The sequence below is a fragment of the Tamandua tetradactyla genome, chromosome 16, assembly GCF_023851605.1.
Source record: "Tamandua tetradactyla isolate mTamTet1 chromosome 16, mTamTet1.pri, whole genome shotgun sequence".
Classification (NCBI taxonomy): domain Eukaryota; kingdom Metazoa; phylum Chordata; class Mammalia; order Pilosa; family Myrmecophagidae; genus Tamandua; species Tamandua tetradactyla.
Window position 1 is genome coordinate 76521802 of NC_135342.1, and position 24102 is coordinate 76545903.

General features: G+C 49.8%; 1 protein-coding gene and 1 long non-coding RNA gene across 4 annotated transcripts in view; one reads left to right on the forward strand and one right to left on the reverse strand.

The window, feature by feature from the left end:
- PLCG2 (phospholipase C gamma 2) overlaps positions 1-24102 on the forward strand; it is a 172712-nt gene that overhangs the window by 101539 nt on the left and 47071 nt on the right. For both annotated transcript variants that reach the window (XM_077133130.1, XM_077133129.1), the window contains 12 exons: positions 1900-2001; positions 3829-3947; positions 5191-5276; positions 6520-6640; positions 10079-10247; positions 13476-13580; positions 14668-14757; positions 15375-15550; positions 16898-17098; positions 18266-18385; positions 21899-22079; positions 23100-23171. In XM_077133130.1, the coding sequence (XP_076989245.1) occupies positions 1900-2001; positions 3829-3947; positions 5191-5276; positions 6520-6640; positions 10079-10247; positions 13476-13580; positions 14668-14757; positions 15375-15550; positions 16898-17098; positions 18266-18385; positions 21899-22079; positions 23100-23171 (1542 nt within the window). The remainder of the gene's footprint in view (positions 1-1899; positions 2002-3828; positions 3948-5190; positions 5277-6519; positions 6641-10078; positions 10248-13475; positions 13581-14667; positions 14758-15374; positions 15551-16897; positions 17099-18265; positions 18386-21898; positions 22080-23099; positions 23172-24102) is intronic.
- The window catches only part of LOC143659818 (uncharacterized), a 109350-nt gene continuing 99104 nt past the window's right edge, over positions 13857-24102 (reverse strand). Inside the window, exon 5 of one of the 2 annotated variants that reach the window (XR_013163762.1) lies at positions 13857-14200. This is a non-coding gene — a long non-coding RNA (uncharacterized LOC143659818). Of the gene's footprint in view, positions 14201-22504; positions 23223-24102 lie in introns of those variants that run through there. The other variant, XR_013163761.1, reaches the window with a different exon arrangement.

Here is a 24102-nt window from a genome sequence, read left to right on the forward strand (position 1 = left end):
AAAACTATAGATGAAAGTTGGAAGTAATCTAAATTTCCATGAGGTTTCAACGTCCCCATGCAGCCCTGGGGTGGACAGGATGGGACGGCACAGCAGAAAGAGGGTGGAGAGCAAGGTTCCAGCACTATGTGCACCTGGGAGCACATCTCAGGCTCTGTCATTGGATTAAGTTGCTTAACGACTTGAAGTCTCAGTTTCCCCTTCTATAAAATGTGGGGAATCATATGCACCACATGAAGTTGAGGTGAGTTCACAAAGAGACATTAGATGAAGAGGGTCCAGCACAGGGCCTGGTGTCCAGGAAGTGCCCAAGGTTGCGAGTGTGAGCAAGGATTTTTGTTTTCAGAATTACTCTCATCGATGTTTTCCTTATCATAGGTGCCTAGTTCAAGACACCCTACCTAATAGGTGCATTCAAACTTCTTTAGGCAGCAGATATTTTTTTTATTCAGAGGCAGTACAATTCCAGTTTGTGTTAGCTAAGCTCCCAATCTCTTTTAGTAAATGCAGAAGCTTTGCAGGGGAAGGACAGAAGATTTGCAGCCTCTTTGGTACATCCCAGGCCAGTCCCAATATGTTCCTTAAGTGTCCTACAATTCTAGTCTCATGTTCCAGGATTCAAATTGTTTAACGCCTCTGCATTCAAATGACCTCATCTTTTGCTTCCTATATCCGGATAGATTTGCAAAGAGTCATCAGCAAGCCTCATTGTGTTTTGTGCCAGTGAGGCCATTTCTTCATACCTCATTTGCATCTGCTCTTCTGCTTTTCTTTCTCTGAAATGCCCTCATCTGACCCATCCCATCCAATGATATACACCTAGGGGAGCACATTGGTTTATTTTAATCATAAAGGTGGGGATTTTAGAATCATCAAAATTCAAGACGCGTTAGTTAAATTTCAATCATCCCTTTGGCCTCTGTGAGCATTTGGGATTTCAGGGTTGGAAGAGGAAAATGTTAATGTTACTTCATTTAATGCATTTTTTTTCTAAAGAGCTTCTGAATTTCTAAGACTGGGTAAAAGCCATTTTTGAACTTGTCATGTGTTTTTCAGAAATTTTCCATATCTGAGCAGCATTGCTTGGTTGATTGCTTGAGAAAAGTGCATACTGGCAGATTTTCTGTCCGTTTCCCAAAGTTAGATTAGTTGGAACCTCAGCTCTGCCACTGATGAGCTATGTGACCTTGGGCACATCACATGAACTTTCCTGAGCCTCTGTTCTTTTGTCTCCAAAACAACGACCTGCAGAGCTACATAGACTAGTGAAATGATTGTAAAGATGGCAAGAGTTTGCACACACCTCTGAGAGTCTGGCACGTTCTATAATGCAGGTGCTGTGTTGAGCACATGACCTCATTTTCTGTAGCTGCTCACAGAATGCCTGTGCAGCAGAAGTTATCCCCCTTTAATGGGTGAGGAGGAGGCACAGAGAGGTCATGTAACTTGCCCAGGGTCACCCAGGTGGAGTGAGAGGCTGAGCCAGGTAAGTAACCCCAGCTGTGTGACAAAACTATCACACACTGCAGCTGCCTCGTGTCAGTGAGTGCAAAGAACCAGCATAGGGCATGAGCTGGCAAGTCCGGCCTACCGCCTGTTTTTATAAGTAACGCTTTATTGGAATACATCCACATCCATTTGTGTGTGCGTCATTTGGGCTGCTTTTGTCTGACAGCAGCAGAGTGGAGGCCTAAAATGTTTCCTCTCTGATCCTTTACAGAAACATTTGCTGACCTCTGGCAAAGGGCCTTTCTCAGAGTGGGGTTTCGATATATGGTGTTTGATCACGTGTGAATTCACACTTGGCTGAAGTTCCATCTTTGATTTCAACTGGACCCTGAAAGGCTGTTTTGTCAGTCTTCTCTGGGGTGATTTGTTGCTTCTCTTTGTAACTTTAAGGAGCTTTGGGCTCAGGATCTGAATAAAGTCCGGGAGCGGATGACAAAGTTTATTGATGACACGATGAGGGAGACGGCTGAGCCCTTCTTGTTCGTTGATGAGGTGAGTGAACTGAGCTTGTCATGCTGTCATTACTTTTTTAAAAAAAAATTATTGTGGTGGCATGTGCATAACATAAAATTTCCCATTCTAACCATTTTTAAGTGGCATTAATTACTTCTGCAGTGTTGTGCTACCATCACCACCATCAGTTACCAAAACCTTTCATTACCCCAGAGACTCTGTACCCCTTAAGCAATAACTCTCCTCTCCCCTTCTCTCTCCCCCTGCTCCTGGTAACCTCTCATTGACCTTCTGTCTCTATGGATTTGCGTATTCTAGATAGTTCATATAGGTGAAATTATATATAGTATTTGTTCTTTATGTCTGTCTTATTTCACGTCAGCGTAATGATTTCAAGGTTTACCCATGTTTCCTCAAGTATCAACACTCCATTCCTTTTTTATGGCTAAGTAATATTCCATCGTGTAGCTATACCACGCTTTCTTTATCTGTTTCTCTGTTGATGGGCACTTGGACCATTCCCACCTTTTGGAAATTGTGAATAATGCCTCTATGAGCATTGGTGTGCAAATACCTGTTTGCGTTCCTGTTTGCAATTCTTTTTGGGTATGTGCCTGGGAATGGGATTGCCTGGTCATAATGTAGTTCTATGTGAACTATTTGAGTAACTGCCAAATTGTTTTCCACAGTGGCTGCACCATTAGACACTCATCAACAATGCATGACCTGGGCCAGTTTACTCCAGCCTCACCAGCTCTTGTCCTGACTTTCTGATTCATTTCTGCTTCCTCTGAGGTTTTTGTATGGTTCTGTACTATTGGAGGGCTTTTTTCTATTAGACGTCCAGGACCGGCTGTTAGCCAGCAGCTGGCTTTTTATTCCAGTGGTGGCTTTTCCTTTTCCCCATCCTTCTGTTGCTGATGTTGTCAGCGTGAATTCACTGTTTTGGCCACTAGAGGGAGACTGCTACCCAGGAGCGGCCAAGCCTTAATGAGCCTAACAACAAAATTCACAAGTGGACTGGGTGCATGTGAGCTGGGGAGATGGGCCCACATGGGACAGCGGGGGAGGTGGGGCAGGAGGAGGGAGAGGGAGGCATCTGCCCTAAGAATAACCCCAGACAGCGGAGTGTAGGTCAGTAAATATTCAATTTTCTGCTCTTTTTTTTTTATGGAGCAAGGAGCCAGGAATTAGGATAGTTAATGACATTTCCTGTCTTCTAGATGTTATAATATTGGTAACACATCAAAAGGAAAATACTGCACAGGTCAGCGGGGCATATGTTCCTTAGTTCCCTAGGGCTGCTGTATCGAAGGACCATGGCTTGTGTCTCGTGGTTCTGGAGGCTGCAGGTCTGAACGCGAGGTGTCGGGGTGGCCACGCACCCCTGGAGCCTGTGCGGGAGGCGCCTTGCTGGCCCCCGGCCGGCTCAGCTGCTGCTGGCTCTGACCCTCCTTGGTACCCCTTGGCTTGCAGATACATCGTCCACTCTCTGCCTCCTCTGTCTGCACTGGGCCTTCTCCTCTCTGTCTGTCTGTGTCCATATGTCCTTTACAAATAAGGACATCGGTCGCCTTGGATCAGGGCCCACCCTTAGTCCAGTCTGGCCTCCTCCTAGGTGATTGCCTCTTCAGAGACCCCGTTTTCAGGTAGGGCTGCACTCACCCAGGGCTGGGACCTGGGCACGTCAGTTTGACTCACAACAGCGTCTCTGGGCTCGGATGGGTCTGGTGGTCTCCCTTCTGCTTTGAGGTCTGGGCATCATCTGATTCCCTGTGTTGGAACTGCCGTCGCTCCAGAAGGAACTGGACCCAGCTGCTCTCAGCAGTGGGGTAATTTGGTCTTTGTGTTTGTGATGCTTTTCAGTTCCTCACGTACCTGTTTTCACGGGAAAACAGCATTTGGGATGAGAAGTACGATGTGGTCGACATGCAGGACATGAATAACCCCTTGTCTCATTACTGGATCTCCTCGTCACACAACACGTAAGCGTCTGATGAGCCTGGGGTGGGTCCGGCCGGGCAGAGGGCAGGGTGGTGGGTGTTCCAGGGGGCCTGAGGCTGGCAGAGGGTGTGGGCCGGGCTTCTCACACTGAAATAGTCAGAGCTTCTGGGCTGGGGGGAATGCAACTCGTTTCCCTGTAGTCCTTGCAGTGTGGTCATAAAAAGCAAGTCAGCAAACCTGGTTTCATCATTGGGACAACTCATAGTGACATCAAGGCAATCTGAGTGGTCATTGAACTAATATTTATTGACCTCTACCCTGTGCCAGGATGCTGGGTACTAGTTATCAAGGCAGAGAAGCCCTTGTCCTCAGCGTGCCTAGAGAGACGGTCTTGATTCAGTCTTAAGGAGGAACAGGGGTTGGTGAGAGGAATGGGAAGGCGAGGCAGGGAGAAGTGTTTCAGGCAGAGAAATGGCATGTGCAAAGGCCCGGGGGCAGGAGGAATTGCACAATGTCTGTTAAGGCTTAAGTCTAGAATCCAAGTGGGCGAGTGACAGGAGAGGGGGCTGGCAGGGTCAGTTTCAGCAGATCTGGTATTGCGAGGGCAGTGGGGAGCCACGGATGGCCTCTAAGCTGGAGAGTCAGATGCTCAAATTTACTTCTTTGGGTGTTTACCCTCACTGCAAAATAGGAGGTTGGAAGGGAGGAATGGATGTTGCGCTCAAGCTCCAATATTTGTGCCTAGCGAGGTAGGGGTGTGACGTCCTCGGATCACAGCATCCATGAGCACTGGGCTGGTATTTTCCCAAGCATCTTCCAGGTGGGGGGTTCTGAGAGAAGGCCCTGGAGTGCATCCCCAGGCCATTCAGAAGGCAAAGTCACTGTGGGGACAAATTGATTTCATGGTCCTTACTCGACCCCATCAATTCCCACTGTTCTGAGAGTCTGTGTCTTAGAGTGGTGGGTTCTACCAGACCCAGATGCCAGTTATGGAACATAAACGCTCATAAAATGGGATAGGGTGAGAAGGAGCGTGCGTCTGCCGCTTGTCCCGCTCCCACCAGCCTTGGGCCCACCTCTCCTGGGACCCAACCTCAAGCCCCTGCGCTTGTTCACCTTCACGTCCGCAGTGGTGGCCCGTGGCCGCGTTAATGTGTGCTTCTTGCCCACACCCGGTCCTGGGTCTTTCCAGGCCAGAGTTGCTCAGGACTCTTGGGACTGAGACGGCAGTGTTTCCCAGGGAAGTCCTGAGGTCTGTCTGACCACCCAGCTCCTCTCCCTCAGGTACCTCACGGGGGACCAGCTGCGGAGCGAGTCGTCCCCAGAGGCGTACATCCGCTGCCTGCGGATGGGCTGCCGCTGCATTGAGCGTGAGTAGCTTCTTCCTGGGCCTGCGTGCGGGACGGAGGTGACACCGCAGGGGAGTGAGGCTGACCGGGTGGAGGCGCGAAGGTTTTTCATCTTAAAGGCCCGAGGGGCGGGGATGGTGGGACAGGCAGAGGGAGAACCTGGGTGCCCGTCGCCTCTACAGTGAGGGACGTGGCCGAGAGCCAAAGACCTTTTCCCAGAGGAGAACCGTCCCCGAGGCAAGGAGTGGTGTTGAGACTTCAGGTTGCACCACAGCCCATGGTACAAACCCTTTCCCTGGCGGGTGATGATTTGGGGCATTCGGAGCTTGTCTTGTCTCTGTGGCTAGCCAGCAGCTAAGGTTGCTTTGTGAGCTTTCTGTCCTCCCTCTGCTTCCTTCTGGGCTGCTTTTAGAAGAAGGCAAATGAACACCCCCTGTTCTAGCAGGTGACCCTTGGGTGTGCACAGGTGTACTGTATCACCTGTGTTGGGGGGCTCAGGAGCAGCCAAGGAAAGGATGGTCTGGGGGTGTCTGCAGACGGTGGAGGCCTTGCTTCCTTCCTTCCTTCTTTTATCCCCTTTAATTCTGCTACCTGGACGTGCCTCTAACCCCAACAGCTCAGAGGTGTATAGTTGAGAAAAGTTTTATTGGGCTCCAGTTTTATTGAAAATATTCATCACAGTATCATACTCTATTAATGATTATTCCTCCAGAATATTCTTTAATTCTTTTTCACCCTGAGGAACAAGCAAATGTGAAAAAATAAAAGTTTAAAACTGGCAGCTGTCATTACCTCCGGTGGTGGAGAACGTAAGGGACTTTCTACAAACTATTTCCCTTTGAATATTTGACCATGAACCTTTTATTAAAAACACTTCTCATTGCTTGTATTATTTCCAGTAGCAGGAAAGCAAGGCAAGGTTTAAACAGGTGAAGTCAGAAAATAAAACACATCAAATGTAAAAGAAACACTTAGCCTGCTCCTCCTGGACAAATCTGCTGCCCGACAGAAGGGCCTACCATGAATTATCCTAAAACTCCCCAGTTGGACACCGGGGCACAGGTCAGGGCGTGGCCCCGTGTCTGAGGCCCCGCAGTGCCGTTACTGAGTCTCAGGCCCCGTGTCCTGGGGCCTGAGCTGGTTGCGGGTGTCCCAGCCGCCGCCGCCTGTGGTCGGCCACGCAGGACGATGGCGTCCCCTCTAGCGGCTGGTGGGGAGGGACAGCAGGCTGGAGGGGCTCAGCGTGCCGCGTTGCTCCCCTCAGTGGACTGCTGGGACGGACCCGACGGGAAGCCCATCATCTACCACGGCTGGACACGGACCACCAAGATCAAGTTCGATGATGTCGTGCAGGCCATCAAAGACCACGCCTTTGTCGCTTCCAGGTGGGTGGGCTGGTTTCCAGGCGGTGCGCCTCTGAGGGGAGGGCAGGTGGGGTTTGGTAGGTGCCTCCTGGGTTAGATGCGCGCGCGCACACACTCACACACACACACACACACACACACACACACACACACACACGAAGTCTGGGTTCCATCCTGACCAAAGTCACCAGCAGTGAGTAGGGGGGTGGTGGGGGTGGGAATGGGGTCCCCGAAGGCCCAGGGGGCACATCATGCCTGCTGCACTAGCCTGAAGGAGGCTCTGGCCGGGGGACCCTTTTGCTGCTTGGTGACATCTTCCCAGCCTACCTTCCCCATTCTCAACCTGGCCCCACTTTCAAAACCCATCAAGAGTGAAAACCATGAAAGTTCCCTTCCTATCCCCACACCCTCTTTTCTGTTGGCCCCCGCCTGTAGACCTGCCTCTCTAGGGCATACAGTAACGGGGAGGGCGGGGATATGTATTCTCGAACGCCCCTGGGACCAGGCTCTGTGCTGGCTTCTTTGTTCGTGTGGTCTTCTTGGCCCCTTGTGTTCCCCATTGAACAGATGAGTAAACTGAGGCACAGAGAGGTTAACTGTGCAAGTGCCAACAATTAGTCTGGTTCCTAGGACTTCTGACTCCATGTCTAGACCTTTTCTATTGCACCAGTGGATCTCAGGTTAGGCCAGGGGTTTGCAAACTACTCTATAAAGGACTGGATAGGAATATTTTCAGCCCCGGAGCTGTATAACTTCTGTTGCAACTCTGCCGTGATAGGGCAGGAGCAGCCACAGGTCATGTGCAAAGGATGGGCATGGCTGCATTCCAGAACAATTTGATTTATAGAAATAGTTGGCAGGAGGGATTTGGCCTGTGGACCTTCATGCTGACCATGGTCTAGGCTCCTGGCATCTCACAGAGGTGTCCTGTGGCGAGCGGGAATGACGGCGCTGCTTCTCTTCCAGGTGGTGTGGGGGATTCCGGAATCACTGTGTTTGGGTCAAAGCCCAACCAGCAGTGACCACCTTGGGCAAACCACTCGCCATTCTGTGCTTTGGTTTCCACATTTTAAAATTGGGGGTGAAGAATAGTTGTGATGATTAAATGAAATGATGCCCGCCGAGTGCGCAGCGGCCTGCCTGGCCCGTGCTCAGCATTCAGGAAATATGGTCGGTTAATTTTATTCCAGTTACTTCAGACCTTTGGCTGGGGGTGCGACCCTGAGAAAAGGAAATCACGCATGTGTTTTCCCACTTGGCAGAAACCTGTTAAGTCACTGCACACAGTGTCTGCATTTAAGATTCCCCCAGGGAGCCCTAGCCCTTTTAGACTGAAGAATGAAATATCCGTGTGAGCTGAGATGGTGGAACTGCTCTCGGGCCATTTTGAGAATTTGCTTCGATTTCCAGGACTGTAGGCAGTCGTGGTTGTGATTTGAACATGGTCTTCGTCACAGCCAGAAGAATTTGTTTCTGGTTAAAATAGGCCCAGAATCTCGTATCTGATGCTTATGAGGCTTGAATCCTGTCATCAAACCCATTACTATTTTTGAGGCAAAATGTATGACTATTCATAGTAAGAGGATTTTTAAACGAGACTGTAGATAGCATCAGTTCAGAACGGATGTTGCTGCCAATTGAATTTTGACATCAAAATGATAAAAAACCACTTTGTTTTTAAGCTTTTCAAGACGTTTTCAGTAAGGGTTTGTGACCCTGGTGGTGACCTGTCCTGGGACTTGCAGGCCACGATGGGCTTGAGGTGATTCGGGGGCAGATGACTTTATTTTTTCTTTTTTATTTATTTATTTATTTTTTTTATACATGGGCAGGCACCGGGAATCAAACCTGGGTCCTCGGGCATGGCAGGCAAGCACTCTTACCTGCTGAGCCACCGTGGCCCGCCCCAGATGACTTTATTTTAAACATCATGCATTTATTTTCACATTTATTTTCATTTCCATCAAGTGATGTGGGTTCCCATTTACAGTAGTGATGTGGGCTGCCTTAAAATAATTATGTTTCATAACGAATGCACTGCACAAACCTGAAATGGATTCTAGATCTTAAAAAACAGCTCCAAGTTACATTTCTTTGGCTAGTGGGGAAACGTGAGCATGGACTCTATATAGGATTATATTGAGTTAATGGTAATTTTCTGAGGGGTGATGGTAGCGGTGGTGGGAGGTTGGCCATGGTTTTAGTTTGCTAAAACTGCCGGAATGCAGTACACCAGAAATGAAGTGGCTGTTATAAAGGGGATTTATTTAGTTACAAATGTACTAATTTGGGAAGGCAGAGGGCCACATCTCCTGGGCTTCTCTCCTGGCTTCTGGGTTCAAGCGTCTTTCTTCAGGCACTTCTTTTCTGCATCTCCAAGCATCTGGGTCTGAGCTGGCTCTGAGCTGAGGTGTGCCGGGCTGCTGAGGTGTTGGGCTCTCTTCTAAATTCTTCTCTCTTTTAAGCCTGCAGCTAATAAATTAAACATCACTCGCGGTGGAAGGCACACCCCTTAGCTGATTGCAGATGTCATGAGCCATAGATGAGTTTCACATGCTGATGTTTTAATCCACACACCAGAACAGCTGGGCACCATCACCTGGCCAGGTTGACACCTGAGCCTAACCACTGCTGGCGTGCAGGAGAATGTTCTTAGCAGATGCATGTAAAGCATGGTGGGGTGAAGAATTAGGATGTCTACATCTTTCAGATGGTTTAGGACAAAGTGTATCTACATACACACAAGTGATACATAAACATGTATGTATACACACATGTACAAATGATATATGTAAATATATGCATGCATATACAAACTATATAAATATATATACATGCATATAAATGATACATGAATTTATATATACACAACAAATGGTATGTAAATATATATAAACATGATATGTAAATATACATATATACATACAAGTGATATATAAATACAGGCACACACATATATATAAATATATACATACAAATGATGCATAAATATATATGTACACACATACAAATAATTTGTAAATATATAAAAATAATATCCAAATATCTAAAACCAATATTGCATCAATATATAAAATAAAGAAATATATTAAAACACTCAAATAGAAACATGTAGAAAAAGCTGAACTTTGACAATTTTAGGTGAAGCCTAAATGAGTGCTCCTTGTACTGTCTTTTTCACCTTTTCTGTGGATTTGAAATAAAAAATTAAGGACTTCTTATTTTAAGTCTAAAGAAGTGAGTAGATGGAAAGAAAGATATTGGGAAAAAAAATCACTGCTCTTGAGTTTGAGAAACCCCAAATAGATGCTACTTTTGAGTCCTGGGCCTTGAGGGTCCGTACCTCCCCTGGACACGGTCTGCCCCTTCCGGGCAGGTGGACATGGACATGTGGCCTGAGCAGGGCCCAGCCCCCACTTCCCGGGGCCCAGCAGACCCCCACCCCCCTGCCGCCCGCAGCTTCCCTGTGATCCTGTCCATCGAGGAGCACTGCAGCGTGGAGCAGCAGCGCTACATGGCCAAGGTGTTCAAGGAGGTGTTTGGTGACCAGCTGCTCATGAAGCCCACTGAGGCCAGTGCTGACCAGCTGCCCTCGCCCAGCCAGCTGCGGGAGAAGATCATCATCAAGGTGGGTCCGCTGTGGGCATGCCACTGACACCCATTGATCACAGCCTGGTGGCTCATCCCACAGCTGAGATTCCAGCCCTGGCTCTGCTTACTAACTCTGTGACCTTGGGCAAGGTCCTTTGAGCTCTGGGTGCTTCTTTGTCCTTGCTGGTCCCGGGATTAAGAGCAGAACCTGCCTTAGCTTGCTGTGAGCATGACATGAATGGGTGTGGGCAAGGTGCCAAGAACCACTCCTGGCCTATTGTAGGTGTTATGTAAGTACTTGCTTACTAGCATTTGTTCATTCTGTGAGTGAACCTTGCCACACCCCTGCTCTGTGGAAGGTCTTGGAGGTTCCCGGAACCCAGACACCATCCTTGCCCTCAGAAGCTCCCCTCTTACATGGAAGACAGACCGAAGGTGGACAGTTGCCAAATGAAGGGTCATGGGTGGCAGTGAGGTGATGGGAAAATGTGGACCAAGTCCTCTGGGGAGCAGTGCATGAGGAGAGCCTGGGATGCCAGATGGAGGTGGTAGTATTCGGGTATTTGTGTTATTAGAATAGAGAGAACAGATAAGGTGGCTTGAAGCATATGAGAGTTTAATTCTTCTTCATATGAGGGAGAATGCTCTAGAAGCTTTGAGCTCAGTCCACAAGGTTTTCCAGGGACCCAGGATCTTCTCATCGTGTTCTATAATCTCCCAGAGCAGGGGTTTTCAACTGGGATTGCACAAACTACCCCCAAAACCTATGGATAGAATCCAGTGGGGGTCTTTGACTTTGATGGGAGAAAGCATTGCATCTTTGTTTTTATTAGCCTGTCAGTTAAATTTAATATTCAGAACTCCAGTCTGAATGTTGTTGACAAGCCTGTTGGGGCTTTGTTTCCAGCAGAAATCACAGATATTTCCATCTTGCTTTTTATAGTTGTTGCAGATATCGCAAAATAATGTTTATACTCATCACTACTTTGAAATTATGGTGCTTATTAGATCTGCCTCCAGATCTCGTTATTGAATATGTTAATGAAGCACATTTCTTAGCGCATTGCAAATTTGTTTTTTAGTTAATATTTTAATCATTGTATTTCAATATCCTTGGTTTCCTTTGTAATTTTATGCATTACAAACACTATTCTGAAAAGGGCACTGTGGGCTTCCCCAGACTGCAAAGGGGCAATGGCACAGACAAGGCGAGGGCTGCTTTCTTAGGGTTCGTCCTTATTTGTGAGGCAGAAGCTGGTGGCAGGAACACCTGAGGTCCTGCTCATAGCCAGGGGGACGAAGGCTGTGCCAGGCATACAGGGGCTGGCTGGCAGGCAAGTGGGATGCCACGTGCGCCGATCACGCCCTCTCTGCTCTGGGGCGGGGAATGTAGTCACATGACCACATCCCCCGCAGGGAATGCTGGGACATGACGGCTCTGGGCAGCCATTAATGGAAGGGCAGCATAGGGGGTGGGGTGGGCCCCTGCAGGCTCGCGGGGAGGGATGAGCAGCGTTTCCTGGCAGAGCAAGGGGGAGTGAGCTTCCAGGCTGCGGGAACACCTTGTGCAGAGACAGGGTGGTGTGGAACCCGGGGCACGCCCCCTCAGAGCTCCCGCTGGGCGTCCAGGATGCACTGGACGCAGTCCCTACGCCCCGGGGGGAAGGGGGGTGAAGGCCCGTCTACGGGGAGACACCAACGGCGGGCTGGGGGCCTTGGCTGAGGCCGGCTGGACGAGGGGCTGTCGAGGCCCGCAGGGGTGAGCGAGTCAGCGCCTTGGGAGTGTGTGTGTCCGGTCAGCTCCTGGGGCAGGTCTTATGGAGTCCCCAGAAGAGGCTTCCCAACTGGGCAAGGCGAGCGGGGGCCGTGGCTCCTCGGGCGTGTGCTCGCCAAGTCTTTAGGGGTTCTTGTCGCATTTGTCTTTCGTTTACGGGCACATCTATCGCTTCCCTCAGTTTCCCACTTTGGACGGATCTCTGGGTATTCCCAGGGGGGTTCTGGCTCTTGCTTTAGGGTGTGAAGTAGTGAAGGCCCTTTGTGGGTGTCCGCTGCTTCTTCTGTGACACCCTGAAGTGCGCCCCTTTCTATTTCAGGGGAAGGGGGTGGAAATGCATGTATTACATAATCACTGCAGGCTGGGCTTGGAAATATTTTGTTATTCAGTCTCACTGCAGACCTACAGAATGGGGAATCCTGACCCCATGTTCCTTACCTATATGGTAAGGAACCCCGCATGTTCCTTACCTATATGGATGCTGGGATGTAGAGGTGAACTGACCCAGCCAGGGTCCCATCGGTTGTTCCTGCCAAGGAACTAATTCAAGGCCAGGTTTGCCTCCAAAGCCCACCTTCCCTGCCTGTACCCAACTGCCGTTGAAAAGGGGGTGCTTATGTCTTCCCTGTTTACAAGTCTTCTTCACCTCCACTGGCATGTGTGATCCTGCAGGCCAGTCATAATCTGCATTTTATGGGGGTGGGGGGAGGGATACAAGACTCCGGGAGACCACATCACCAGGCCAGGGTCACACAGCTAGTTAAGTGAGAGGACCAAAGTCAAAGTCGGATCTGACTCCAAATCCTGAGCTCTCTCCCCCATGTCGCTGCTACCTGTGGCTCATAACTGCTGTCCCCCGGGCAGGGGGTCCTGCCTGCGGGACCGCTGTCCTGAGCACCTGCCTTCCTCCTGCAGGTGCGGACTGTGAAGCCTTGCCCAGGGGCACACTGCGTCCCACGGCAGCAGTGCTCTCTGCACTCGACCCTTTGCTCTGAGTTCCCGGTGTGCCTCTGCTGCCCTGGGCTGGCTGGGGTCCCACCTTTCCCTCTCAGTACTGGGCTCCCAGATGGGGCTGTGTATGCACCATACATTTATCGAGTACTTCCTCTATGAGGAACACTGTTCTGGGGCACAAGAGACTCATCAGGAAGTAAAACAAAGCCCCTGCTTTCATGGGGCTTATATTCTAGTAGGAAACACAGACAGAAGACAAATAAGCAAATAGATATATACATCATGTAGGGCTAAAAGGTGAGAAACATTAAGCAGGGCTAGCGAGTGACAAGCATAGGAAGGGGAAGGCAGGCTATTTTCAGATCACGTATTCCAAGAAGGCTTCTTATAGGAGGTGACCCTGGGCACAGACCTGCATGTAGTGAGAGACAAGCCAGGTGCCGAGAACGGGAGGTGCAAAGGCCCTGGGGTGGGGCCTGTAGGCTCACAGATCCCAGGTGTGGGCCATGAGGAAGACTCGGTGTCTTTTTCCTTCAGCACAAGAAGCTGGGCCCCCGAGGTGATGTGGACATCAACATGGAAGACAAGAAAGAGGAGCAGAAGCAACAGGGCGAGCTGTACATGTGGGACTCCATTGATCAGGTGGGGCCTGGGATTCTCTGTACCCCGGGAGGCCACCCTGGCACTCACCTCCCAGCCCCTTCCATGGCCTGCTCGAGAACTCTGGGGGATAGTCCTGTCTTACTCCCTTTTGACCCCAGTGAATTTTTTGCCAAGTAGATTTATCTTCATAATGAAGCTTTATATATATATATATATATATATATATATATATATATATATATATATAATATATATATATATATATAAATTTTAATGTTTATTTTGAAATAATTTTGTATTTATAAAAGTGTTGCAAAAAAAAGTGCAGACAGTTCCCTTATAAGCCCCACCCAGCTTTCCCGGATAGTAACATCCGACATAGTCACAGGACAATTGTCAGCCTTGTTCCAGGTTCACCTGTTTGTCCACTAATGTCCTTTTTCTGGTCCAGGATTCAGTCCAGGTCCCTGTAATGTGTTTAGTTAGCCAGACTCTTTCGTCTTCTCTGATCTGGCACAGTTGTACCTGAAGTCTTATTTTTGGATGAGAGTAAGGTGTTTTGAGAGCTAATCCTTCCATCCCCCTGATGCTCCTTCTCACACTCCTTCCCCTCATGTCCCGACCCATTTGAGGATACTTTCACGCATCTGTTCTTCTATCTTGGAAATAAACATAAAAGATGGTTGAAATTTAAATTAAAAAATTAATTCAGAGTTAAAGGTCATAGAGAGAGCTTCTAGATAAGTTGGCTGAAAAGCCCTAAAAATATGAACAGTAGATGAAATAGAAGACGGTCGTGAGGACAGACAGAACAATCCCATAGTTCTTAAAAGGCTGTAAATTAAATAAATATGTAATAGAAATGGACTCTTAAGGCATATCTACCCTTAGACATGTTGACTAAAACATCCCTAAAATGTCAAAATAAACCAAAACCAAATAGATGTCTCAAGAGTTAACAGGTTTGGGGAAATTACCACAGATGTCCAAAAAAAAAAAAAAATCCTTGGGACACGTGACTCCCCAGGGAAGGCCGGGTGACTCTCGGCCAGGCCACAGGGCAGCCCTGCGTCCCAGTATGGCCTGAAGTCTGGGGGAGGAGGCTGACGCTGGTCTGGCTTCTTAGAAATGGACTCGGCACTACTGCGCCATCGCTGACGCCAAGCTGTCCTTCAGCGACGACATCGAACAGACTGCAGAAGAGGATTCACCCCAGGTGGGTGGGGCCCAGGGCTCTTCTCCTGAGCCGGGGCTGGCCCTGTGGGTCCTAGGAGACCTCCTGTGTCGCTTCTCTGCATTTTTGGCCAGGCTGGAGCGAGTTCCTCTTTGGGTACCCAGGCAGGGCGGGCGGGCCCACATGCTTATTAGCCTGTATGGTTCAAGGCTCCTTCCTGCCCTCCAGAGGGCCTCACTAGCCCATTTGAGTGCTCTCTCTGGCTCCATCACCCTGTCTGGTCCCAGCCTTTCCTTCCCTCTCCCCTTGGCTGTTTTCTATCACTAGTACTATTTCTTGAGTGCAGACCCTTAATATTATGGCCTCAGGTTTCCTAGTAGAATATCAGAAAGGGCTCTACCTATGTTCTCTCTCAGGACTCCAGATAGCCACCAAAAATAGTCAGGGGTGGGTGGCGGATGGCAGAGGCAAGTGGAAGCTGCCTTCCCAGACCTTTTGGGCTCCCTGAGGCCAGCCTCTCCCTGGTGACTGCTCTCCATCATGCAGGGAGTCGCAACCCCTTGGTCAGCATGGGCCAGAGGGACAGTCTGGTGGCACCGGGGGTCCCATCCAGGTGTCTGGGTTGCCTGCAGAAACCTCTCCTCTCTTTTTTTGCCCAGGATATACCCCCCACAGAGCTGCATTTTGGGGAGAAGTGGTTCCATAAAAAGCTAGAGAAGAGAACTAGTGCCGAGAAGCTGCTGCAGGAATACTGTGCCGAGACGGGGGGCAAGGACGGAACCTTCCTGGTGCGGGAGAGTGAGACGTACCCCAGTGACTACACCCTATCCTTCTGGTAACTAGCCCCTCTGCCTGGGGCACCCCAGCGTTCCCGCATGGCTGGTCGGGAGGGCGTCAGTATGGGGCTTAGAATCCCAGAGTGCATTTAGTGAGTTGTGCAGGGCCAGGGCTAGGGGGAGGTGGGGAATGCACTCACCTCTGCAGAATTTGAATAAACTCAGTCATTGAGATAAATGGTACTTCAATGCACTATTTATAAAAATCAAAATGTAAAAAAGATCCATGATCAAAAATACCAGTATTAAAAAAAGAAAGGCAGGATCCTCCCCCTATATGTGCATAGTGCAGCCTCGCTCATCTCTCTCGAGTCCTGGCCCTTAGAGTGGACGGTGTGACCCGGGGCAGTCCAGTTCACCAACTGGAGTCTCCCTCTTCTCATCCGTAGAGTGGGGAGTCTAAAGGTGGCCTTATGGAGGTGTCGTATGGATGTAATGCACTTACTCATTCATTCATCCCCCATCCATCCATCCCTCCACCTACCCATCTACTCCCCTCCCCACCTACCCACTCACACATCTGTCCATCTGTCCATCCGTCCGTCTGTCCATCCGTCCATCCATCCATCCATCCATCCATCCATCCATCCATCCATCCATCCTTCCATCCATCCATCCATCCTCAGTGGTAGACATGTGCTAGGCACAATAATTTAGCAGTGAACAAACAGATGGCATCCCTGACCTTATTGAGAATACATTCTGGTGGGGGATATGGACAATAAATTACTAATCATGCAAATGATGTATAATCATAGTTGTGGTAAGTGCAAAGAAAAAAAATGCAAGGTGTTACGAAAATTGTTAACAGAGGGACTTAAAGCAATGTGTGTGTGGAGGGTGGGGGAGGAATGGTCAGGGAGGGCTTCCTGAAAGAGGTGATGTTTAAGATGAGACCCAAAGGATAAGCATTAATAGCAACAACATAAAACGAGTCATCTCTAACACCTATGTAAACTTTACCACCTGCCAGGCAGCACAGGAGGCTCATTTTGTGTGCACCCTCCTTTAATCCTCAGGAGGACTCTATGAGGTAGATACTATTACTATTCTTGTGTTATTGTCCACATTGTATCACAAGGATAAAAAATGGAAGCTCGGTGAGGTCAGGTAACTTGCTCAGGGTCATTTGGCTCCTAAGTGGCAGGGTGGGGATTTGAACCCAGGCGGTCTGGCTCCAGAGCAGGAATTCCGCAGGTCCAAGAAGGCAGCGGGTGGGGGAGGGAGGGAAGATGTGGAATCAGGCCAAAGGAGCAGCTTGGGCTGCAGCTGCGGGCCGGTTCTCGGTGCAGGAGGGAAGGCCTCGACATGGGGGCACCCCGCACTGACTGCCCCTCTCCCCGCAGGCGGTCGGGCCGCGTCCAGCACTGCCACATCTGCTCCACCACGGAGGGCGGGACCCTCAAGTACTACCTGACTGACAACCTCTTGTTCAGCAGCATCTACGCTCTCATCCAGCACTACCGCGAGAGCCACCTGCGCTGCGCCGAGTTCGAGCTCCGGCTCACCGACCCAGTCCCCAACCCCAACCCGCACGAGTCCCAGCCGTACGTCCGCGGGTTTCCCGCGGCTCCTCAGGCCCTGCGGGAGGCATGGGGGCGCCCGGGCTGCGTCTTCGTCCCGAGGCGGAAGAGCCATGCTCCTGGGCGGGCAGGGGCTCCGGTTCCCGGCCACTTCTCACCCGGGCCACTCGGTCTTTTAAAACTCCCACAGGCAGCCACAGTTGCCAAAGACCCACCATCACTTCTGCATTTTCTCTCCTTGCCCTCTCCCCTTCCCTTCTTTCCTCTCTTCCCCGCTCCTCTTCCGTTCTTTCCTCCCCTCCCCCCCTCCTTCCCTCCCTTCCCTTCTCCCTCTTCTTTTCCCTCTCTCCCCCATTCCTCTTTCTTCTCTTTTCTTTCTCCCTTCCCTTCTTTTTCCTCCCTCCTCTCCCCTTTGTTCCTTCCCTTCACTCCCTTCCTACCCCCCTTTGTCTTGTTTCCCTTCTTTTCCCCCTCCCTCTTTCTTTTCCCTCTTTCCTCCCTTCCTTGCTTTTTCTCTTGCTCCCCTTCTTCCATGGCCTCAAGGGCTTGGGCTGTGCTTTCCAGCGATTAATGTTGACCCGATTGTGTCTTCCCGCATGTCAAAGCCCCTTCCCATTTGTTTTCAAACAAGGAAGAAGTAACTGTAAAGGTTTCCCCTTGAATTTTTCACCCAGCCATTAAGGTATCAATTATGCCTTAGGAAGGACTGGAAGTTTAAAAAAAGATTTTTTTAGGCAGAAGACTGCTAAAATTCACATTTCCGAGGAACCAGTATTAACTTACAGCAACTTTACTTTTTCCACGTTGCTATTTCTGTGTGGGTTGCCTTTGAAAATGTGCTGTTTCACATCTTAAGAAGCAGCCCCAACCGAAACACAGAAACCCTCTAAAACTCGAGGGCCCAATCTCCGCCTTGGACTTCCAGAGCCTGAGATGCAGCGGCCTTGCTCTGTGCGGGCCGCCCCCCGCCCCCTGACTCCTGCCCCGGGCCGGGGGGTCGTAACCACAGTCCTTCTATTCCCTTGTACCCCATGCAGCCCCCCACATAAATGTTCCTCCCAAGCTGTGTCTTGGGGTTCTTTTTAAAAACGCCCTTTTCCCGGGGAGTGGGTGGCGGCGGGCGCCCCCAAGGTGGTGACAGCGGCGCCTCCGGCCCGGGGCCCCTCACCTGGCCGCGCCCTCCCCGCGCAGGTGGTACTACGACCGGCTGAGCCGTGGCGAGGCCGAGGACATGCTCATGCGCGTCCCCCGCGACGGGGCCTTCCTGGTGCGGAGGCGGGAAGGCAGCGACTCCTACGCCATCACCTTCAGGTGAGCTGCGCGGGGACAGGAAGGGATGGGGCCGGGTGGGGGCCCCCAGTGCCTCTGCCTCCTCTGCACGGGGCCTTCCCTCCATGTTTGTGTGTTTGCGTCCACATCCTCCTCTTCTTAGAAAGAAACCAGCCATAGTGGGCCAGGACCCACCAACATCCAGTTCGCCTCATTTTAAGTATCACGTCTTCAAAGACCCTTTTTCCAAATAAGATCACGTTCCTGGGCCTGGGCGTGATGACTGGAACATATCTTTTGGGCGACATGTTTAACCAGTAATGCCCCTTCCCGGCCCTGCTGCCTATCCCTGGGCTGCCTCCTTGGTGTAGGTGTTACTGCTGTTGGTGATGACTGTCATTCTCTATATTGAGTGCCAACTGTATGCCAGCTCCTGCCAGAAAGAAGTCTCCACTCAGCCTGGCCTTTTGGGGCTTCATGCTGCTGGCAAGGGGACCCTGGGCTTCGTTCACATTGGCACGTCTGCCCTTCGCCCTTTTCCCAAAATGTCTTGGTGGTGCCTGCTCAGGCTTGATGGGACCTGGTGTGTCCCAGGCACTGAGCAGTAATTGAACGACTGCTGTGTACCAGGCCTTGGGCTGGGGTTGCGTCCTCCAGAGGGGCCGTCTGTCAGTCTGTTAGGGTGCTGTTGGGTGCAGGTAACGAAAACCTGACCCAACTGGCTGAAACAAACAAAGGTGATGTTCAAGAGGCAAAACCGGCTTCCAGCACTCCTGGACCCAGGGTCTCCCCTGGACATACTTGGCGTGCTACCACCTCTGTCTCCATCTTGGCGCTACTCCGTTGGCTTCATTCTCAGGAGGCTTGAAGGTGGGGTACCAGGGCGGTTGCCAGCAGAAAGCACAAGTCCTGAGATGTACTCTCTCTGGTCCATCCTTGACCAAGGTGCCATGATTCTCAATGGTCACCTGGGAGCTGGCGATGGGGTTGGGGTCACCAGAACCACAGGGATGAAGCCTGAGGGAGGGCAGTACCCCTGGAGATGCTTGACTTCTGTATGTCTGCCATTCTGTGTGCGTTTCTGTCCACTCAATGAGGTAGGGAGCATCTTGAGAACTAGAGTGTTTATTTTTTTTTAGGAATTGATAGATGATCATTGAGCAGTTACTATGTGCCAGGCCCTATGCTGGGCTCCACAAACAGCAGCAATGAAAAGTAACCCTGGTCCTTGCCCTCCTGAAGCCAACAGTCTAACGGGTTTGGGAGATGGTGTCACATTACTCACAGGTGTTTCTTGCTTTTGATCTGTTCTTACTTAGCATTGTCTGGAAAACAGTAGGTGGCTAGTAAACGCATGAGCCAATCAATGATGAGGACAGTCTCCACTGCCAGGGAAGCTTCATCCAGCCCAGTGTTTCTCTGAGAGGAGGGAGGGTTAGAGAGTGTCCTGTGCCTCTGCCCACTGCAGGCTGGGGTGCCCCATTATTGTGACAACCAAAAATAGCCACCACTCTCCCCTGTTGGGGTGTGGGGTAACGGTGCCATTTGCTGAGAAGTGCTGCCTCTGCCAGGAGGGTTGGGCATGTTGGCACATTGCTCTTTGGGTAAGGGGTGTACGAGAGAGTGGTCAGATGGGGTCATACAGAGTGATTAGGGGTTCTCCAGAGTGATGGGGTGGGGCAGAGCCCTCCAACGGAAGGGAACATGGGTCCAGGCTTGGAGGAACTTCTCTTCTCTCCCCTCCCTTCCTCCTTTCCTCTCTTCCCTCCTCCCAGTTCTAGGCTCTGGGAACTTAGACTGAACTTCTGGGTAGATTTCCACAGGAGCAAAGAATGTTCTGCTTTCAGATCCATGCAGAGAGATGAAGTTGTTGGGGTGGGATCAATGGGGGGGTGGCAGCAGGGTGGGGGGCTTCTTGATGAAGCTAAGACCTCAATCCCTGATATCCACTGGCTGGTAGCAACACAGTCCAGGAGGCAGGAAAGAGAAACTTCTATTTTGGCTCCTCTCCATCTTCCCTTTTCATTCCTCTTTATCTCTGGGAAGCTGGTTTTGGTATGACCTTGCTTGTACTGCCTAAGCCATTCATTATTGAGCACCCACTGCATACCAGACACAGTACTAAGTGCTTAATCTGGAATGCCTAACAGCTACCTATCTTAATCCTCTAAGACAACAGGTGCAGATACCCAAGGCTATGGATGAGGAAACTGAGGGTCAGAGAGGTCAACTTGCTTGCCCACAGTTCTGTAAGGAAGGAGTCAGAACCCATTCCATGCTCTTACCTCCTGCCCTAGAGAACTCTCTGCAGGAGTTAGTTTTAAAATTAATTTTTAATTCCATGATTACATAAATACATCCTCCCTATAAAGTTAAGACATTTTAGATGAGGCTAAAATCTTTTTTGGCCCTTCTCATCTCAGTCCTTGTCCTGGTTGAAAGCAGTTTTCTAATTGAAGTCTCCATCTGGTCACTGCTACCCCCTTCTTAAATGTATTTACGCATGTATATATCTGGACCCACGGGAAATAGATAGTTCCATTTTGCGTGTGGATATTTTCTTCCATTAAAAAAAATACAAATGGGGCCATACTGTAGTTACATTCTGCAAATTGTTTTCCCACTCAGCAGTATTTTTTGTCTCTTTTATAAAAAAAAACCCTTAATTTAATAAAATATCACTGTAAGTAAACTGCTGAAGCAGAAGTCATCTAGCATTTTTTTACAGGACTTCTGGAAGGAAGGTTTAACAGGATGTGCTTTTTAAAACAATAAGTGAAACTTTACAGTGCAAAAAATTTAAAAGATGAGGAGTATACCCATAGGAACTGCAGGTTTAGACATTTTTAAAGACCCTTTGGCTACAAATTAGGGGCAAAGCTTAATTTCCCAAATGTTTCTATTCTTGCTGATTAAAAGCGAGTAAGGCTGAAGAGCTTGTTCTGTTTGGATTTTTTCTTTTGCCTTTTGTTTCAAATGATGAAGAAATAAAGAGTTTGCTTCCTTTTTACAAAAAAAAAAAAATTCCATTATTGCACCAGTTGGGCCGCTGAAGACAAGATTTAAGGATTTGGAATTCAAATTCTAGAGTTGTAGAGCACAGGCTGGTGAACTTGGAGGGCCGTGTGGTCTCTGACATAGTGATGCAGCTGCTGTTGTAGTATTCTACAGCCGCGTGGCTGGGCGTCAATAAAACTGAATATACAAAAGCAGCTGGTGGGTTGGATTTTGCCTGTGGGCCATTGTTTGCCGGCCCCTGATCTGGACACCTAGAATGTTCAGCCACATCAAGTTGACATAGGTGGGGAGGACGGGAAGGACAGGAGGAGCTGTTGAACCTCTCTGCAGCATTCCTTGACGACTTGTCTCTGTATGTGGGTAAAGATGCGCGTTGTTCCTAATGCTGTCTTGTACTCCACAGGAGGTCTGCTGCCAACTGATGCAGCTGCTCCCCTAAGGCGGATACCTGGGCTACTCCGCCCTGTGGGTTGGCCGAGCAGCAGCTGGGCTGCCAGGATGTTGGGGTGTCTAACCCACATCATCTTTCTTCTCCAGGGCCAGGGGTAAGGTAAAGCACTGCCGTATCAACCGGGACGGCCGGCACTTTGTGCTGGGGACCTCTGCCTACTTCGAGAGCCTGGTGGAGCTGGTCAGCTACTACGAGAAGCACGCGCTCTACCGGAAGATGAGGCTGCGCTACCCTGTGACACCCGAGCTCCTGGAGCGCTACAGTGTGGTAGGTGGTAGACTCATGTGATGTGGTCTGCGGTAACCAAGGAAAAGCCTTCCCGGAGGTTTGCATTCATCTGGCATTCAGTCCACCATCCTTCATTGAGCCCGTGCTTACTTCTTGGCACGGCACTAGGTCCTGTGAGTACAAAACTGAACATGACAAAGCCCGTGCCCTCGTGCTGCTTGCTGTCTAGCCCGGGGAAACACGATAAATAAGATTATTAAAAACACATGCATAGCAGGGCCAGATGTGATAAGTGCTTTGGAGAAAAACCTTGGAAGGTGGATAATGGATACAGAGTGATGAGGAAGGGGCTGCAGTTTATGAAGGGTGATCTGGAAAGTCCTCTCCGAGAAGGAGACCTTTGAGTTGACCCTGATGGCGGTGAAGGGCTGAGCCGTGCAGATACCTGAAGGGAGAGAGACCAGCACATGCAAAGGTCCCAGGGTAGAGCCTGGAGACCTAGAGAAGCCAGTGTGGCTGGAGCTGAGTGAGGCAGGGCCAGGAGAAAGTTGTCCAGCGTGGCCAGAGCCAAGGGAAAAGGGGCAGAGCGTGCCAGTGGTGTGTTGGTAAATGGTGAACCAGCTCTCTTGGGGAAAGCAGCCCTGTCTGCAGCTCCTGCTGGTACCCTTGGTGTAATAACTTCCATAGGGCCAATCGCAAATGACCAACATGGCATCATGGATTGTGGGGCCAGAGAGATGGCCTCAACAGGCTCTTGTGAGCAGTGAGCTAGCTCCAGCACTGCACTGGCTCTTAGGATTGAGTATTTTCACAAAGGAGGGCAGTTCCTGGCACACAGTAGGCCAGGAGAGGGGCTTCTATCATTTTGGGTAAAGTTTCCAAATTTGGGGGAAACATTTTGTAACTTTTCATCCCTACCCACTTCCTGTGACTAAATGCTGTGAGGTCTCAACCCTTCTACCAAAGACTGGGTGCTGAGACCGCAAACCTTCGTTATGGGTAAAGGTGCTATGCAGGAGCATGGAGTGATCTATTTATTTTTCTTTGTTCTTCTTTCAGGAGAGAGACATAAACTCCCTCTATGACGTCAGCCGGATGTACGTGGATCCGAGTGAAATCAATCCTTCCATGGTACGGCACTGACCCTCCAGTGCACCCCATTTTCTCGCCACTAGAGCTGACCTGCAGTTAGAACAGGGCGAGGGGATGTGTTAGAAAACTAGACCAAAAGTGTTTTGTTTGTTTGGAGAGGAAATGATTGACAAGATGACATCTTGTTTCAGGGAATAGGCTAATGGAATTACATCCAAATGCGACCCTGTTTTGCTGAAATTCTGTGGTGTGATGAAAACCACCTCTGGGCCAAATGCCTTCTAATTACCAGTCTTTCAGAGGTCTCTCACGTGCTGAGCCGGGGGTGTCTGTATGTTCCATTTGGTTCTCTGACCTCCTCTCAGTGCAAACGCTATCTCGTGTTCCCACTGCCTCTGCTGGGTAATTTCAGGCAGGTGGAGATGGAATTTAGTTTTAGCCTCTAGCTCCTCCTTGCTCTGGTTTCATCTGAAATTTACTTTGAGCCTGTAGAGGAAGAACGATGGCGCGTCTTCTCTTTGGGGGACCTTCTGGCACGTGATGAGCGTGCAAATCCTGCTTATGGTGGGGCCCTGCTCGTGAGCTTGGTAGAAATCCAGAGACGAATTTCTTTTCTCACTTATCATCTCCAGCCAATGCAAAACCCTTTTGGCAAGGAATGAAATGAAGTCTCGAAAAGCTGTGGGCAAAATTGAGCTGTGTGTGAAACACATTAGGAGACTTAGTGAGTAGCGAAAACTTTTATTAGAAGTGAAGGGTGCTTTGGAAACGAGAATAATTGCCTTTCTCCCCAGGTATGTTTTGCAAATTTAACTGGCTTCCTGAGCAACTTCCTGAGCATCTCTAACCCCTTGATGGGATGGTTCACTTAGAGTTTATTTTGAAGGACTTGAGTTTCTCTCTTTCAAAAATAATTTCTTAAAACGGAGGCTGCGAGGGCGGGCCGTGGTGGCTCAGCAGGCAGAGTTCT